Source organism: Vulpes vulpes, chromosome 12 (assembly GCF_048418805.1).
Source record: "Vulpes vulpes isolate BD-2025 chromosome 12, VulVul3, whole genome shotgun sequence".
NCBI lineage: Eukaryota > Metazoa > Chordata > Mammalia > Carnivora > Canidae > Vulpes > Vulpes vulpes.
Genome location: NC_132791.1, coordinates 134,021,105 through 134,037,350, shown reverse-complemented (window position 1 = coordinate 134,037,350; position 16,246 = coordinate 134,021,105). Strand labels below are relative to the sequence as shown.

Here is a 16,246-nt window from a genome sequence, read left to right as displayed (position 1 = left end):
AGGCACACACCCGAGTGAGTTGTCAGCGGTATGACAGGCAACGTGGGGGACAGGCAGAAGGGTGGGGGGGTCTTGATCTGGGGAAGGGATTTGCAGAGCTTTGGTGGAGGCACCAGGGGACCAGTGACTGTGAAGGGTAACCCCCAAGGGCTGAGGCCCCGATCTACCTCTTCATCAGACAGATCCGGTTGCAGGCGGCGCTTCTTGCCGGCGTAGCGCAGGAGGGACGTGAGGGCACGCAGGCCAAAGTCATAGTGGTCCTGCCTGGAGAGCTGCTGCACAGCCAGTGAGTAGAGTGTGTACACTTTCTTGGCCAGAATCTGGGGAAGGAACACAGAGGGGGAAATCTCGACCTCCCCAGCAGCCTCCTGCCTCCACAGGGACTATTAGCAGCCAGCCCTGGGATGCAGGGTGGCTGGCTGCAACCTGTGGACAATCCCAAGGAGAAGATGTTGGGAATGGTGGCAACACGGATCAGGGACTTGACTGAGGGGAGGCCTCCGCACCCCATGGACAGCAACCAAGACGTTCCATGGAGGACAGGCAGGCTGTGAGGCTCCTGGGGCGCCTCCGTCTGGGAGTCACCGTGGAAGGGAAGCAAGATAATCAATGCCAGGACATCACGGGCATACCTTACAGTTGCCAAAGCCCTCCCCAAAGAGGATGATCTCTGCGATAAGAGTAGAATCAGGCACCACCATGGCGATGGGGCGGAACATGGATTTCAGGTTATCCGGCAGCTCCGTGCGACCAGCGTAGCCTGGAAAACAGTGAGTTTATTTAGAACCCAGACCACTCCCCACAGACCCACTTCTCACTCGGCCCTGTTCTCCCCAACCCTAGCTTGCCCCCTGCCCCCCCCCCCATTCCTCAGCTCCAGCTCCAGGCTCTCCCCTCCTCGGGGGGGTGGGGGGGCCCTCGGTCCAATCCCTGGTCCTCTCCTTCCTTTCTACGCGGCCCTGTTTCAAACTCAGATCACAGAGCTGACAATCTCCCACCTCTCCGAGCACGTGCATAACTCACGGCAGCCCGTGTCCTCACCACCCATCTCTCTGACTCTTTCATTTCAGTACCTGAGCCCCTTCCCGTTGGCCCCGCAGATCCCTCCCCGGGGCCCGTCCTAGGGAGCAGGAAGGAGAGCGCCCCGGCTCTGCATTCTGTGGAGATCCCTCATGTCTGCAAAAGGGGTGGCAGGTGGACCAGAACTTAGGGAGCAGGTCCAGCAGGGGGATGGCAAAGTATCCCAGAGGACTGGGGTGGGTGTAGACACAAATGGTTATCGACCCGTTTAGGGCAGCCAGGAAGACTGCCTCCCCTCCTCCAGAAAGTTGGATGTTTACCCTCATATCATGCTTTATTGTCCTTAGCCACCTTCCACTTGGGCTAAACATGCTTCCCTGGGAGGGGGGCGGCACGCAGCTGTTTGCCCTGGACACCCAGTTCTGCTCCCCACCCCGTACCAGGGTTCATGGTGATAAAGATCCCACAGGACCACACCAGGTTTATTTCAAAGCCCTCAAAGTAGAAGCGGGTGAGGCTGGCGGCCAGGGCGGACAGGATGGACAGGATCTGCTGGGCCACCACTGACAGCACCTCCACGTTGATGCGGTTAAACTCATCAAAGCAGCCCCAGGCGCCGGTCTGTGGATGGGAGGCAGAGTCGCTGGGGCCAGAGAAGTAGTGGCCCCTCCAATGGGGAGGCACTGGGAACCCTGGCTAGCATAGCCTGCCTGAAATGTCCTGATGGGTGTGGGGGTCTCTAAAACATCTATGCTCGGTGGGGTAGAGGGCAGTGGGGTGGCACGTAGCCCCATGGCAGTCTATGGCCAGAACTTCCTGGCCAGACGGGACAATCTCAGAGAGTGCTAGAGCAGGTGCGGGCTGGGAAGAGCCCAGAGTGGGGAATTTGTGAGCACAGAAGCCTGTGCCCTAAACCGGTTGATATGCGTTACCTCATTGAGCCCTGACATCATCTTTCAGGTTTTCAAATAAGCAGAAATTAAGCCTGAGCGAAGCTCCAGGAGGCACAGGGACCTGAGGGGACGACCTGAAGGATGAGGTGGTGGATGTGACAAAGCAGGGAATTGCACTGGGTTTTAGCTGACCTTCTGGGACTGTACCATACATATGGGGCCTCTGGGTTGGGGTTCGGGGTACGGACCTGGGCCAGGCCTGAGTACATCCTGCCCATGGACTTATAATCCAGGCCCTCGGAGCAGTTGACCACGATGACGTATATGCCAAGCGCCTTGCCCAGATCCTTGACGGTCTCCGTCTTGCCTGTGCCTGCAGGACCTTTGGGGGAGCCCCCCCGATGCAGGTGCAGTGCTGTGGTCAGCGTCATGTAACACCTGCCAATTGAGGGCAAGAGTGGGTCAGACTCCTAGCAGCATCCCCACAGCATCTGCCGCCCTGCCGCGCCACCGTGTCACCGCACCCAGCCCACCTGTCTGTCAGGGGGGTGATGACGAGCCGGCCAGAGTTACCCAAGTACTCATAACTGTACTGGAACTGCGTGTTGGTCTGGCGGATCATACAGTCGTCCAGATCCTGGAGAAACAGGGGCGGGGGGTGCTTGCAGGAGCCAGAGGGCACGAGCAGGGGTTCCGTTCAGACTGCAGAGGGTTCATGGCCCAGATGGACAGTGGATATCATGCTGCACGACCCCCCTCCCCAATGTACACAGCAGCTGCCCGCAGTCTCTCTGGGCCCAGTCAAGTGACAGTCACAGTGGGCACCACCAAAAGAATGATTTGCTACTCCTGATCCAGGAGACGAGGATCCTCCTAGGATCCTAGGTTAGGGTACCGTGGTGGGAGCGAGGGTGGGGTCAGGGTACCATGGCATCAAGAGAAGGTGATTTAAAGCATGAGGCCCGCAAGCACCTTCTCCCAGTAGAAGCGCAGCTGGCTGAGCCAGTCGAAGGAGCTCATGTCCATGAGGCCGCTCTTGTACAGCTTCTCCAGCACGTCCCGGGCATGGACTTCTATCGTCACCAGTGCCACAATTTTCAGCCGCATGATTTTGGTCAAGTTCCCCCTGATGGCTTCTGAATACTTATTCAGCACCGACACCTGTGGGATGAGGAGGCAGGGAAGAAAGCAGAGGGGGCAAGGCAACCAAACCCTGACCACGCCTCATCCCAGCCTCACCCGACTTCCCATCCCAGCGCTGATCCCAAACCCCCAAGATTCCTGACCCCCAACATCCACCAGGCAAATGCCCTTCTGAGCCTCCCAGACTTTCATCGCCAGACTTCTGCCACAAGGCACCCTCGCTGTGACCCTAGCTCCGACCCATAGGGCTCCTCACCTGCTTCTTCTTCATGACCTTGAGGATTTTCTTGTCTCCTCGCTCCTTAGCTGTCAGCAGACACTTGGTGACATCTGCCGTCCACTGGATCTGACTGGCAGTGATCACCATCTGGGACACATGCAGAGGCTGGATCTGCTGGCCACCCCCGCAGCCCAGCTCCCAAACCCCTGCCTCTTCCTGTGCCTGGTGCTACTCCTCTCTTTATACACTTCATCTGCTTTGAAGGATGGGGCACAGGCCTACAGGCAGGAGCTAAGCATCTAGCACTCAGGGTGGCAAGGCCTTTGCCCAGAACAGGGGCAAGAAGCTTGCATTTGGTGAGACTCAACATTCTGTCTTGACATTTGCTGCTCCCCTTCAGCCCTTTCTTATTCCACGGTTTCTGCTGACCCCAGCTCACCTGGCCAGCCCACTCCTTCACCCATTTGTCCCTCTTGTTAAGAAACTTCTTGAGGGCCAGGCGACAGTTCCGGAGAAGGTCCCGTAGGGTCACCCTCATGGTCCGTTCCACATCACCAAGCCAGGACTGGGGGGAGGGGACAGGGCCTTAGGGCCAGAGACAAGCATCCCCAGAGGGCAGGGGTTTAGGAAACGGGACTCCAAGGCTTTGGGCCCCAGAGACAAGCCCAGGCTAGGCAGCAGCTGGCTGGGGTCCCTGAGGGACCTGGAGGCTAGGAGGCAGGCTGTCTGCTTTTCAGGTTCAGGGGAGAGCTTAGGGTTTTTAGCAATGGCAGGTGGGAGGGGGAAAGTGACCAATGTGCCTTCACAGAAAGGTTCTCTCCTCACAGAGCCAAGCAAACTCTCCAAGGGGAAGAAGAGTCAGCTAGATTTTTAGACCCTCACTACTACTCACCTCCACGGGCCCTTCTAGAAGTACTGGGTGGAGGAAATCAATGTACTCGCCATCACCCGAGAACATTCCTACAGCTTCCCATTTGCTGCTGGGTCCCCCAACCTATAAAAACGGGAAGCTCTTAATGGTCTGGCCTGCACACTCATGATATCCACCTAGAAGTTCCTGGGCCCTGTGAAGGTAGTCTCTGCTCCTCCCGCCAACCCTAATGTTAACCAATTCTAAAAAGTTCTGTCCCAGGTAATCCAGAATCATTCATGTCCCCCTCCTGTTGGGAGGGGACGGTCCCTTCCAAGGCCTGGAGTACCTCTAGGTCATCAGTGTCTCTCCCCCGCCCTCCATCCCATCCTGGCCGGCTCTGCTGACCTTCTGTATTCTCAGCAGTTTGATGTTGTCAAAGCATTTTTTGAGGTGGGGCTGGACAGCCTCTGGGTTGCGGGACTGGCCCAGAATCTCCAGGAGGTCATCATTGGACAGGAAGTAGAAACGGGGGAAAATATGGCGCTTGGTCTCTAGATACATATCCAGAGACTTCTGGATATCTTCCAGGACTGTGTTCATTTCTATCAAGGTGTCCAAAAGGCCTGGAATAAGAGCAAGGAATGACATTTGAGGGCCCTTTACCATGGCCCTGAGTGGATGTGGAGTGTGTGACTGTACCCACTTTGCCAGCTCTCAGATATTGGGGTACACATTGCTATAATGGTTGCTAGAAGCAGAGAAGTGTCTCCAAATCACTCTATCCTGCTTAGCCCATCCTCTTCATTAATTAATCAAGTGTCCATTGTACACTAGTCTGCATTTTTTACACTATGCATTAATTATACGGTATACAGGATTCCACGAATATAGCGACATGTCATCTCCCTTCAGTCTCACAATGACAGTTCCATCCCTCCAGCTCAGCCAGTCACCTCAAGAGCTGGATATTAGAGCCAGTTCCGCATGAGCACAATCCAACAAATGAGATCATTTGATTTCAATATATATCATATGCACACATCGAAAGAAGTCTGCAGGCACCAGGGGTTCCAGTGTCCCTCAAGGTAGAGTGAAAAGCGCATTAGACAGAGGAGCAGAGATGGCCATTCAAACTGCTGCCCTTTCACTAACTAGCATGTCTGTTTGAGCTTTTACCTCTTTATGGGTTAAATGGTAGTAGTATCTACCTCAAAGAACAATTCCAGGTTCTAAGAAAAACAGATTCACGGTTGCAGGTTCTCAATAATCTTAGTTTCCTCCAAGCCTTGGGTTTTGATTGGTTTATTCCCTTGTTTTCCCAGTTTCTAGCTTTCTGGAGAAAATATGAATGCCCTGGAATCCAAACTCTGAGGAGATCCTCGTGCCTTCAAGTACAAAGTCCATGGGCTGCTGGGCCTCTGTGTGGCCCCTGAAGATCACAGGGTGATTCAGTAGCAGTGGGTGAGATGAATTTGGTGCTTGTGCTCAATGAAGGGATACTTGTTTCTCTGGCTTTGCTTATAAATTGTTCCAAAATGTAATTTTGCCAATGATCTCAAATATTATTTTCTAACAAATGCATGCTGTCACTCAACTTTGCATATCCTCATGCAGACATTGATCAGAATAATTAAAATTAAGGCTTTTTAAATACATATACCCAAGGTTCTTGGGAAAATGAAAAATCATTAAGTTGGCCCAAGGATAAACAAAGGTGTCTTCTGAACCTTGTGACAGAACTCTTCTCCTCAGGATGCCCACGCTTGGCATCCATCATCAGACCTTACTTCCTGAGTCTTGACCACACTCTACCAAAACCAACCAGCCTTTCTGTGTGTATGTCTCTCTTTCACCTCCTCACACGCCATCCCACTAGTTTACTCCACCCAAGTATTTGTTGAGTTTCACTCACTAAACTGTTATTTCATGCTCAGAAGAGGCAACGATGGTGCTGGTACAAAAGCCAGGTACCACAGCCTTTCAATAAATGAAGCATGTGGACACGACATCACACGTACTCAGCATCAACCCAGCCTCTGTCAGGATAAGAGGCTATGAAGCTCAACAGACCTGGATGGTGAGTGCTCCGGAGAGCATTGCTGTCCTTGCTCATCCGGTCCATGATGGTTTTCCAGTTGCTGTTGACCTGGTCAAAAAGGGCTGATTCACTAGGCAGCTGCTTACGGATGTCCTCTCCAAGGAAGATATTCTGAGGGGCCAAGAGTTGGGGATGAGAGGCTGTTTCTCACCTGTTCCCCACATTCTGCTCTCCACTCCCAGACCAGGAATGACAGCTAAGTGGAAGGTAACGAGCATTAGAACCAAAGGCAAGATGCCCAAGTTCTGGAAGGACAGTTGGGACTGGGAGGCCAGATCCTGGGTTCAAGAAGAAAAATGGAAGAAGGGCTAAGGCTGCTCAAGGAGGGAACTGAACCTGAGAGGTCATCACTAAGACTCAGACACTTGGGCCCAGGGAAAGAATGACTTGAGAGGTGGGAAAACATGGCCAGTAGAGCCAATATATAGGTCATATGCAGAGAAAGGAGTAAAGGTGGTTTACAGGAGCAGCTCAGGCAGGGAGTCCTGACCTCTAGGTACATCCACTGGCGCTGCACCGTGAGCACCATCTCAACAACCTCCAAAATGAGGGAGAGGCAACGTTCCCAGTGGTCCACGTCCTTCTCAAAGGCCTTGACAAAATGAGAAGCCTTCATGGTAGACAGGGCCACCTGGTTATCTTCCAATGCCTGGAACACCTCCTCTGTGCCTCTGCAGTAGAAAACATCAGAACTGTAGTCCATTCCCATGTGCCAAACCTCCAGAGGCTATGCAGCCCAGATCATGCAGCCTGTCCCCTGCCCTGCCACCCTGAGGCCCTCACTACCTGAGTCGGTGATGGCCTTTATCCTTATAGGGCACTATGTCCAGCTGAATCACATTCCAGGTCTTGGCAATGTTCTGTAAAGCCTGGAAAAAGAAATTGGGGGACAGAACAATCCTGTTTTTAGTCCCTAGGGGGAACAGAACTCAGAGGGGCCATTGGATCCTGAAAAGCTGGCTGCAGAAGACTCAGGGAATAGGGGCTGTGGGAGGGGAATCAGTCATACCAACTCTATAGCCAGTTCTTTGGTCGCTGATGCAGAGATCTCCCCAATTTTCTCCACATGCTGGTCCCTCCCAAGGTCCACAATCTGCTCCAAGGTGAAGCTCTCAGATTCTTGATCAAACTCCCGTTGGATCTCGTCCCTGATCTGATCCCAGTGCCTGTGGCCAGGGACAGAAGGTCAGGTCATGAGGCCCGATATCAAAATCTACTAGAAAGTGTTCACATCAATCCACAGGTTTTCTTTTTCCCATTGGGACAGAATACTCCATTTACGTATTTATTCACGATTCAACACACATTTACTACATAGGCCCTAAGATGCGATCTTAGGCACTGTAAGGAGGTCAGAGATTGAGGTGTTGATTCTCTGGGAAGGGAGTTCAGACTGATCACTGCAGGTTTACTGTAGATCGTGCACAGGGCCAAGCACTTTGCATGAAATGCCCCATTTAATTCACATACCCACTGTAAAGGAGGAACTTTGGTTCTTCCTATTGGACCCAAGGAAGCTGAGCCTAGGGGAGCTTGAACAAGTGAAGCAGGTGAGGTAGTCAGGTTGTACATAACCACCAGATGCTTAATGGTAAAGCACTGTCAAAATCACTGTACTGGATGCAATGGGTAAGAAATGAAATTATTTCCTTCTAAATGGATAATTATTAAAATGCCACTTATAAAAGAGTTTATTCTGTTCTCAGTGGCTTCAAAGGCCTCGTCTACAATGTAATGGATTCCACACACGTCAAAAGAGTAAACCTTGCAAAATAAAATTATAAAGTATTAGAGGAAAGTACAGAAAGAGTGCATGTTTAAATCTGGGAGGTTTGGGATCCCTGGGTGGTGCAGTGGTTTAGCGCCTGCCTTTGGCCCAGGGCACGATCCTGGAGACCCGGGATTGAGTCCCACGTTGGGCTCCCGGTGCATGGAGCCTGCTTCTCCCTCTGCCTATGTCTCTGCCTCTCTCTCTCTCTCTGTGACTATCATAAATAAATAAATAAATTTTTTAAATGCTTTAAAAAAAAATCTGGGAGGTTTTCTTCAACAAAGACCTAAAGCAAAAACCATGAAAGAAGAAAGAGATACTTTTGGCTACAAAAAAAGAAAACCTTCCAGGGGTGGCTCAGTCAGTGGCTCAGTCAGTTAAGCATCCAACTCAGTCAGTTAAGCATCCAACTCTTGGTTTTGGCTTAGATCATGATCTCAGGGTTGTGAGATCAAGCCCTGCATCCAGCTCCATGCTAAGCAGGGAGTCTGCTTGAGATTCTCTCTCTCCATCTGCTCCGCCCCCCCATATTCACTTTCTTTCTGTCTCTCTCAAATAAATAAAATCGTTTTTTGAAAAGAGAATAAAGCCTTTTGGAGACAGAAGACATAAAGCGAGGGAGATGCAGGGGGAAGGAAATAGGGAAGGAGCCAAGAAGGCTAGAAAACCCAGGACGATGCATGAGACAGAGGACTGGGCAGGCCCAAGTGAAGGCCTCCTTAGGGTGTGTGTCTGTGGGCATCACCAGGTGGTGGCCCAGGCCAGGGGATGGCCCTGAGGAGCAGAGGAGCAGCCTCACCTCTCTCTAAGGGCTGGGTTTCGAAGGTCCGAGATGACAGGCATGATCCTCTTGAACTGCTCTATTTTGGAGCGAGTGGTTTCAATAATTTCCCAGTTGCGATCCTGGGCAAAAATCAGAGGCATCAGAAGCCCTGACCACTGTCCCCACACTATCCCCCTTCCTCAGCGGGCTTACCTCCTGCTCCCCCTCCACCCTCCACACACCTTGTACTCTTTGGCCAATCTGGTGAGGCGGCGGAACAGACCATGTGCCATAGTCTCCATGGCCTCTGTCTGTAGGGTCAGGAACTGGCCAATCTTCCACTGGTTCCAGTTCTCCTCCCAGTCCCGTGTGATCTCCCAGACTTGCTGGAGTGCATCCAGCTCCTTCATGGCCAAGAGCAGAGAGGTGCATTAAGTGACAGAACACCTGCCCTCTTCCCCGCTGATGACACTTAGGTCCACAGCTCCTCTCATTCTAAGAAGGCTTTCCCTCCACATAGTAGGGCTGCCTCCTCAGTTCAAACTTTTTCCCTACTCACTTGCCTTAGGATCTTGTCAAGAGACAAACACATGAAAAGATCCTTGATATCATTTGCCAAGAGTTGGACATGCAAATCAAAGCCACCTTGAGATACCACTTCACACCCAGCAGGATGACCAGGCCAAGAAATGTCATGGGGTGGGTGTGGATGAGGATGTGGAGAATTAGGAGCACTCACTTGGTGCTGGGGGGAGCATAAAACACTGCCCTGCTGGAGAAAAGAGCTTGATGGCTCTACAACAGATTAAGTGCAGAGTTGCCTCCTGACCTAGCAATTCTGCTCCTATGGCTGCACCCATGGGAACTGGGAAGGGGCCGCTGGCAGATACAAGTACACACATGTTCATAGCAGCTACACAGCTGAAAGGTAGAAACGAGCCAAATGTCCACACAACAGAAGATTTCTCAGCCATAGAAAGGATCAAAGCACCAACGTGTGCAACAATGTGGATGAGCCTCCAAAACATTATAGTGAGTCAAATAAGCCAGATCTGAAAAAGCCACATATTGTGTGGTTCCATTTATATGAAATGTACAGGGCAGGCAAATTCATGGACAGAAGATGAATCAGTGGTCATGGGAGGCTGAGGGGAGAGGGCTGTAGGTTTCCTTCTATGGTGATAAAAGTGCTTTGGAGCCAGAGCTGATGACCTCACAACATCGTAAAATGTACAAAATGCCACTAAATCGTTTGCTTTAAAATGGTTATCTTGCTTTCTGAATTTTACCTCCTTTTTTTTTTTTTTTTAAGGTTCTCACACTCCCCATCTTCCTGGTTGGGCCCTCAGACCCCAGGCTCCTGCTCCCAGCGCCCAGCCCCGTTCACCACAGGGGCCTCGCCCAGCACACCACCTTCTCCAGGTTCTGCAGGTCCTTAGAAGCTGGCTGCTCGATCTTGAAGATGCCCAGATTGGAGCGGAGGCTGTTTTCTTCTTCCCGCATGGCATTGAGCATGGCCCGCACCTGGGTGATCTGCTCTAGGGCCGCCTGATATCCCACATTACTGGTGAAGGGGCCTGTGGGAAATTCAAGGTGAAGCTCAGGTTCCTGCTTAAGGCCATTGTCCTTTTGGGGGATCATCATGGCTCTCCTGACTCTTTGTGGGTAAATCTCCCTTCTTGCCTTGCACAACAGAGGTGGGCAGGAAAACGAGGGAATGCATTGAAAGAACAATGATTAGCCTTAGGAAAAACTCCTAATTGTGACTTGAGAATCAGAGATGGTGGGCCATGGAAAAGAAAACATGGAAAAGAAATACTGGGCAGTGTGTCGCTGACAGCAGTGCCAGCCCTCTAACCCTCCCCAGCAGCCGCCTTCCTCTGCTCATCCTTGTCCTTATCTCCCAGAGAATGAGGCTTTGAAAGATTGGGTCAAAACAGCAGTAAAGAGGGAGGGGTCAAGAACAAAGTACCTTTGGATTCAAAGTCTTCCAAAAGATTATGTGCTTTCTTCTTAAAATCGTCAGCTGAGTGGATGAGGCCTGTCTTGAATTTATCCTTGTGTTTCTTCAGCATTTGCTCACTGTCCAGCAGGATTTGTTGGAATATGACCCACTCCCCATTGAGACTGTCCAGCATCTCCAGGACCTGAGGACATGAAGGAGGGGATGATGAGCCATGAGCAGGAGGTCTGTCCTCCTCACCTATGCTCTTAAGGCTTCTTTTCTGACCCTGTGGACCAGAGTCTGTGACCATGTTCTACATGCAGTGAGGCCCAAAGACATGAAGCCACGGCTTCTGGGACAAAGAGGAACCCATCACCTGACCCAAAATATCATTTGAGGTCTTTGGCTCTCTCAGAGGCCTTGGAATCTCACAACTTCTGCCCAGATCACTTCTCTGCTGCCCCTCCTGGTGGCACAGGGCCTGCTACGTGGGGGTTCACTCTTTCTCCCAATCCACGGCTGGTATGAGCCCAACTCCAGCAGACCGTCTGCCATGGGAACTCACGTTTTCCTGAACTAGCACCTCGTACTTCTCAAGAATGGTGAATTGCTCGTGTATGGGGGGGATCTGGGCCTCCAGGTTGGGCAGGTCATGCTGCAGGGTTTCCATGAGTTGCAGGCTGACCCCTAGTTCCTCCAGCGTCTGTGGGGGATGGCTGATTCTGAAGTCAGGCCAAAGAGAATGTTGGTGAGCAGAAGGGACCAGGCCTGCCCTCCCGCACTCCTGCCGCCCTGTGCCAGAGCCCATACTTCTCTGCATTGTCCCGCAGGTAGGTGTGAAGCTCCAGGAGGCGCCGGGCTGCCATCTCCTTGAGCAGAGTCGTGAACTTGTTCTGCCACTCATTGCAGTGCTGCACCAGTGAGAACTTGAGGTGTGAGCAGTCCAGCAGCACAAACTGAATGTTGAGGACCGTCTCCTCCTTCTGCACATTATTGGCAACCTCGGTGTAGCTGCAAGGGCCATGTCCCCATGAGGGTGGGTTGTTGTTGTTTTTTTTTAGCAGACAAGCCTACTGCCCTGTTGCCAGTTCAAGTGCTGGCTTCCTACCCCTACACCCATGAAGGGTGCTCCTTGGGTCTCCCATTTCAATCCACTCCAGCCATATGGCTGGGATCGTATCATTTTCCCAACCCCTACCTACTAGGCAGCAGTCAGACTCTGGCATTCAAGGCTTGAGGATCTGAGTTGAGTACCCAGTGCTGCTCCCTAACTCCATGACCTCAGATGGGTTATTGAAACTGTCTGGGCCCCACTTTCTTGTTTTTTAAGAATTTATTTATTTATTCATGAGAGATACAGATAGAGGCAGAGACACAGGCAGAGGGAGAAGTAGGCTCCCTGCAGGAAGCCCGATGCAGGACCCAATCACCGAACCTGGGATCACACCCTGAGCCAAAGGCAAATTCTCAACTGCTGAGTCACCCAGGCATCCCCCCACTTTCTTATTTCTTATTATCACATGGTGATAATAAAAGAACCCATGTCATGAGGCTGTCAAGAGAATTACATTGTCTACTCTACATAAATCCCTGGGCGCCATTCCTTTCCTGCCCCTGTGTTCTAGAACACTCACTGCTCGGTGAGCATATGCACATGTTATCACCTTCATGCCTCTCTCACACCATGTTCTCTACCTGAAATGCCCTCCCACTGCCCATTTCTGCCTGTGGGAATCCTACCCACTCCATAAAGCCCAGCCCCAGCCATTCCCTCCAAGTAGCCTCTCCTAATGTCCTGGCTGGAGTGGTCTGTCCTTCCACTGACCTGTGCTGATGCTCTGTACACCTTAATTACAGTCCTCATCACACTGCCACTTGAATAATGAGTACAACTGACAGTGCTTTAGAGTTTGCAAAGTGCTTTCACATAGATTTCATGACCTCACAACCTTGAAAGGTAGGAAGGGTCATATCTGCTCCCCAGGAATCTGAGGCCCAGAGAGCAGAGTAACCTGGCTGTGGTGCCGCAGCCCATGAGGGGTAGGGCTGGGATCTCAAGCATCTTCAGGACACCACTGCTGTTGCTCTCTCAGGGACACCTTCACCTTCCCTCCTGGGCTATATCCCTTAAAAGAAAATCCTGTTCATTTCTTTATTCCTCACTTCCCATTCATGACACAGTGGGGTTTACTGAGTGAATAAAGAGAGGACAGAGAGATGGGAGCTCAGAGCAAGACTCAGGAATGATCTTCGATGAAACTCTAATCTGCCTTCTTAAAATGGAGGTGCTCGCTTCTCACCCTTCAAAACTTTATGTTTCTTCTTTCCCACCAGGACCCTGTAGGTGACCCCTCCACGCACACACACACACACACACACACACACACAAACACACACACAAAGGCTTTTCCCCTAAATTTTGTCCAGCTCTTATGCGGTCCCCACCCCATGAGAAATAAAGGTCCTGGAGTGCCTGGGTGGCTCAGTGGTTGAGCGTCTGCCTTTGGCTTAGGTCGTGATCCTGGAGTCCTGGAGCCTGCTTCTCCTTCTGCCTCTCTCTGTGTGTCTCTCATGAATAAATAAAATCTTTACAAAAAACAAAAACAAAACAAAACAACAACAAAAAAAACAAAGGTCCAATGCTCTAGTTCCTGATCTTCTCCCATAGTTGAGGACACAAATTTTCTACAGCTCTCCCTACCCCAGGGAGAGCTTCCAGGGTTTGTAGGCCTGGACCTCCTCCCAGGATTCTATGCTTCACAGAGACAGAGCTTCACAGCCACCATGACTCCTTACCGGGCAATGTCAGCATCAAAAGAAGAGACAGGGGGGTTGAGACGCTGATAGCGGCGAATAAAAGAATCCTTGTTGATCTCCCAGATCTCCCGATACAAATCCCAGGTCTTGAGGTAATTCTGTAGTAGGCTTGCGTTGTTGGTCATGCCACTGCTGATCTGGGCCTGGATCTTCTTGATGTCCTCATCTCGCTCTTCAAGAACCAGCAAAATGTTTCTCACTCACTTACAGCCCAACCCAAGCTCCAGCCTCTGTGTTGGCCACCGGACCCTCCTCACCACCTCCCAAAAGAAATTTGGCTCAAACATGAACATTAATGAACAGAGGGAGAGGTGGAAAGTAAAAATAGGACTCCAGCCTAGGATTCAGATGCGTACCTCCTATCCTGCCCCAGTCCCAAACTCATCCTTCCTAATCTCCCACCCTAATCCCAAAGTCCTTGAGCATTAGTCTCCTACTCTCCACTCTGACTGCCACCCTTGCTCCCTTCCCCAGTCTGGTCCCTGATCTGGCCCCAAACCTGGCCTTCCCAGCATCATGTGTCTGGAAACATCATGTGTCCCAGCATCTTCCCTGGCCTCTCCTCCTGGCTCTGCCCATCCTTAAGTCTCTGATGCCCCTGCACCCAGTGCCCTCCCCACCGCCCACTCACCCACGATTACATGGATGGGGTCACGATGAAACTTGCGCTTGATGAGAATTTCTGGGAGGTGGCGGAAGACAGAGATGGTGGAGAAGAGGTGGTGGCCAATGTCATTGACTACACCTGCCAGAGTCTGCAGAGTTGGTGAGAATTCCACCTGGGGGGCAGGGGACACAGGGGAGAGAGCCTTAGCCTGGCTGGAAGAGACCAGCCTCAGGGCTGGTAAAGTTGAACACCTCAGAACCAGCCCTGGAGGGGCCATAAGATGAAGTCACAGCTAAGGGCTGAGGTTAAGGGTTGAGGGAAACTGAAAACAGAGTCTGAGAGTTTTGGAACATGAGGAGTAAAGGTCCTCACCTGTGCCACACCTCCCTGTGTGTCATTCTGCAAAATGACCAGGACTTGGAAGAGTGGGTTGGGTGTGGTCTTTCCATCCCCATTGATGGCCTTGGACAGTTCTAGTAGCGACCACTTCACATTCAGGCGCAGGGCATCCTCCATCATGTGGTCCAGCCGGATTGTGTACAGCATCCACTGCTGCTGAATCTGGGTGGAGAGGGAAACCCTCAGGGGAGATGGGGCAGGTCCTGGGGAATAGGAACCAGCAAGAGGGGAAGGAAACGAGCTAAAGACAAAGGTAGGATTCTGAGTCCCAAAGGAAGAAGGTCTGCAAAACTGAAGGCTGGGTGCACCCAAAAGTAGAGCTGGGCATCTGAGAAGCACCCACCAAAAGTAGGAGGGAAGAACCGAGAGAAAGTTCTGATGGCACCAGGGACCTCACCCAGCCCCAAAGCCTTGACACCAGGACCCCCCACCTCAGAGCCATCATTCTTGAAGACTTCGTAGGAGTTGGTCATGATGGCCACCACATCCTGGTGCAGGCTCATCAATTTCTGCTGCACAGCTGTCCGGTGCTCCTGCTGGTCCTCTTCAAATTCCAGGTCTCTGTACACCCGCTTGTCGCTGATGTGCACCAACAGCGTCTCGGATATCTCTTGGGCTCGCCAGCCAATGGTCAGAGTGGAGGCCTTGAACTCGTTCACAATGGCCTGCACCTAGAGGCAGACCACACACATGGGTGTGGGAGGGGTGCTCAGTTTGGGAAGGAACCCTCTGGGCCTAGTTCTAGCCTCCCACCTGTCCTATCACTAGACTTGCTGAGATTAGAAATAAAAATAGAAGTCCTGGGGCACCTGAGTGTCTTAGTTGGTGGAGCATCTACCTTCAGCTTGAGTCATGATCATGTGTTGGGCTCCCTGCTCAGCGGGGAGTCTTCTCCTCCCTCTGCCCCTCCTCCCGCTCATGTACACTTGAGCATGAGCACCTCTCAAATATATAAATAAGATCTTAAAAATAAAAATAAATAAAAGTCTTCCATAAGCACAGTTGGCTTCTTTCCCACCACCCCCTGGTCTCTCCAGCACTAGCCAAGACTCAGCTACTGATTATCCATGCAGTGGCCTTTGGGTGAGCCCCGCCAACCTCCAGAGGCCCATGATTGTGACCCACCTTGCTGGCGTGTATACGGCATTCTGTGATGAAGAAGGCACTGGCCCCCTTCAGGGCCCAATGCAGTTTCTTGAGTCCAGGGTGGATCTTCTTATCCAGGAACCGGATGCGTTCTTTGAAGAGGGCCTGCTCGTCTGGGGACAGCATGGCAATGATCCTGTGCATGAGAGGAGACCAGCAGCTGGCGGGACAAGCTCTGCAGGCCTCTCCTCCACAACAGGAGACCTGGTGGAGAACTCTGGAAGCTCACAAGACTGAACTGTGCTTTCCAAGAAAACTTCTGGTGGTAGTGGAAACACTCTACAATTTGTGCTGCCCACACATAGTCACCACTAACTGTGTGTGGCTGTGGAGCACTTGAAACGTGGCCTGTGCCAATGAGGGACTCAATTTTTAAGTTTTCTTGAATTCCAAGTAATTAATTAAAATAGAAATAGCCATGTGCAACCAGTGGCTGCTATGCTGGACAGGGCGGTTCTGGACACCCAAATAAGGATGTTTTCTCCACTCCTTGCTCCACCCACTTGGACCTTAATGGGGCTGAGAAAGGCACTCAACCCAGAGCAAAGCCTCACTCCAGAGAGAAGTATCA

The 16,246-nt window shown here is 51.7% G+C and overlaps 1 protein-coding gene across 6 annotated transcripts in view; it reads right to left on the bottom strand.

The window, feature by feature from the left end:
• Window positions 1–16,246, bottom strand: part of DNAH2 (dynein axonemal heavy chain 2) — an 87,097-nt gene that overhangs the window by 39,841 nt on the left and 31,010 nt on the right. For all 6 annotated transcript variants that reach the window (XR_011995912.1, XR_011995911.1, XR_011995913.1 and 3 more), the window contains exons 16-40: window positions 15,655–15,811; window positions 14,961–15,200; window positions 14,503–14,691; window positions 14,155–14,302; window positions 13,503–13,695; window positions 11,517–11,717; window positions 11,272–11,428; window positions 10,734–10,908; window positions 10,175–10,338; window positions 9,004–9,165; window positions 8,798–8,901; window positions 7,237–7,393; window positions 7,014–7,096; window positions 6,718–6,898; window positions 6,200–6,338; window positions 4,535–4,752; window positions 4,169–4,270; window positions 3,716–3,841; window positions 3,313–3,423; window positions 2,886–3,074; window positions 2,447–2,550; window positions 2,162–2,351; window positions 1,461–1,641; window positions 633–760; window positions 168–320 (exon numbers count right to left, since the gene is read on the bottom strand). Coding sequence is in view for 3 of the 6 variants with exons in the window: in XM_026005413.2 (XP_025861198.2) it covers window positions 168–320; window positions 633–760; window positions 1,461–1,641; window positions 2,162–2,351; window positions 2,447–2,550; window positions 2,886–3,074; window positions 3,313–3,423; window positions 3,716–3,841; window positions 4,169–4,270; window positions 4,535–4,752; window positions 6,200–6,338; window positions 6,718–6,898; window positions 7,014–7,096; window positions 7,237–7,393; window positions 8,798–8,901; window positions 9,004–9,165; window positions 10,175–10,338; window positions 10,734–10,908; window positions 11,272–11,428; window positions 11,517–11,717; window positions 13,503–13,695; window positions 14,155–14,302; window positions 14,503–14,691; window positions 14,961–15,200; window positions 15,655–15,811 (3,952 nt within the window). In the remaining 3 variants the exon portion in view is untranslated. The remainder of the gene's footprint in view (window positions 1–167; window positions 321–632; window positions 761–1,460; window positions 1,642–2,161; window positions 2,352–2,446; window positions 2,551–2,885; window positions 3,075–3,312; window positions 3,424–3,715; window positions 3,842–4,168; window positions 4,271–4,534; window positions 4,753–6,199; window positions 6,339–6,717; window positions 6,899–7,013; window positions 7,097–7,236; window positions 7,394–8,797; window positions 8,902–9,003; window positions 9,166–10,174; window positions 10,339–10,733; window positions 10,909–11,271; window positions 11,429–11,516; window positions 11,718–13,502; window positions 13,696–14,154; window positions 14,303–14,502; window positions 14,692–14,960; window positions 15,201–15,654; window positions 15,812–16,246) is intronic.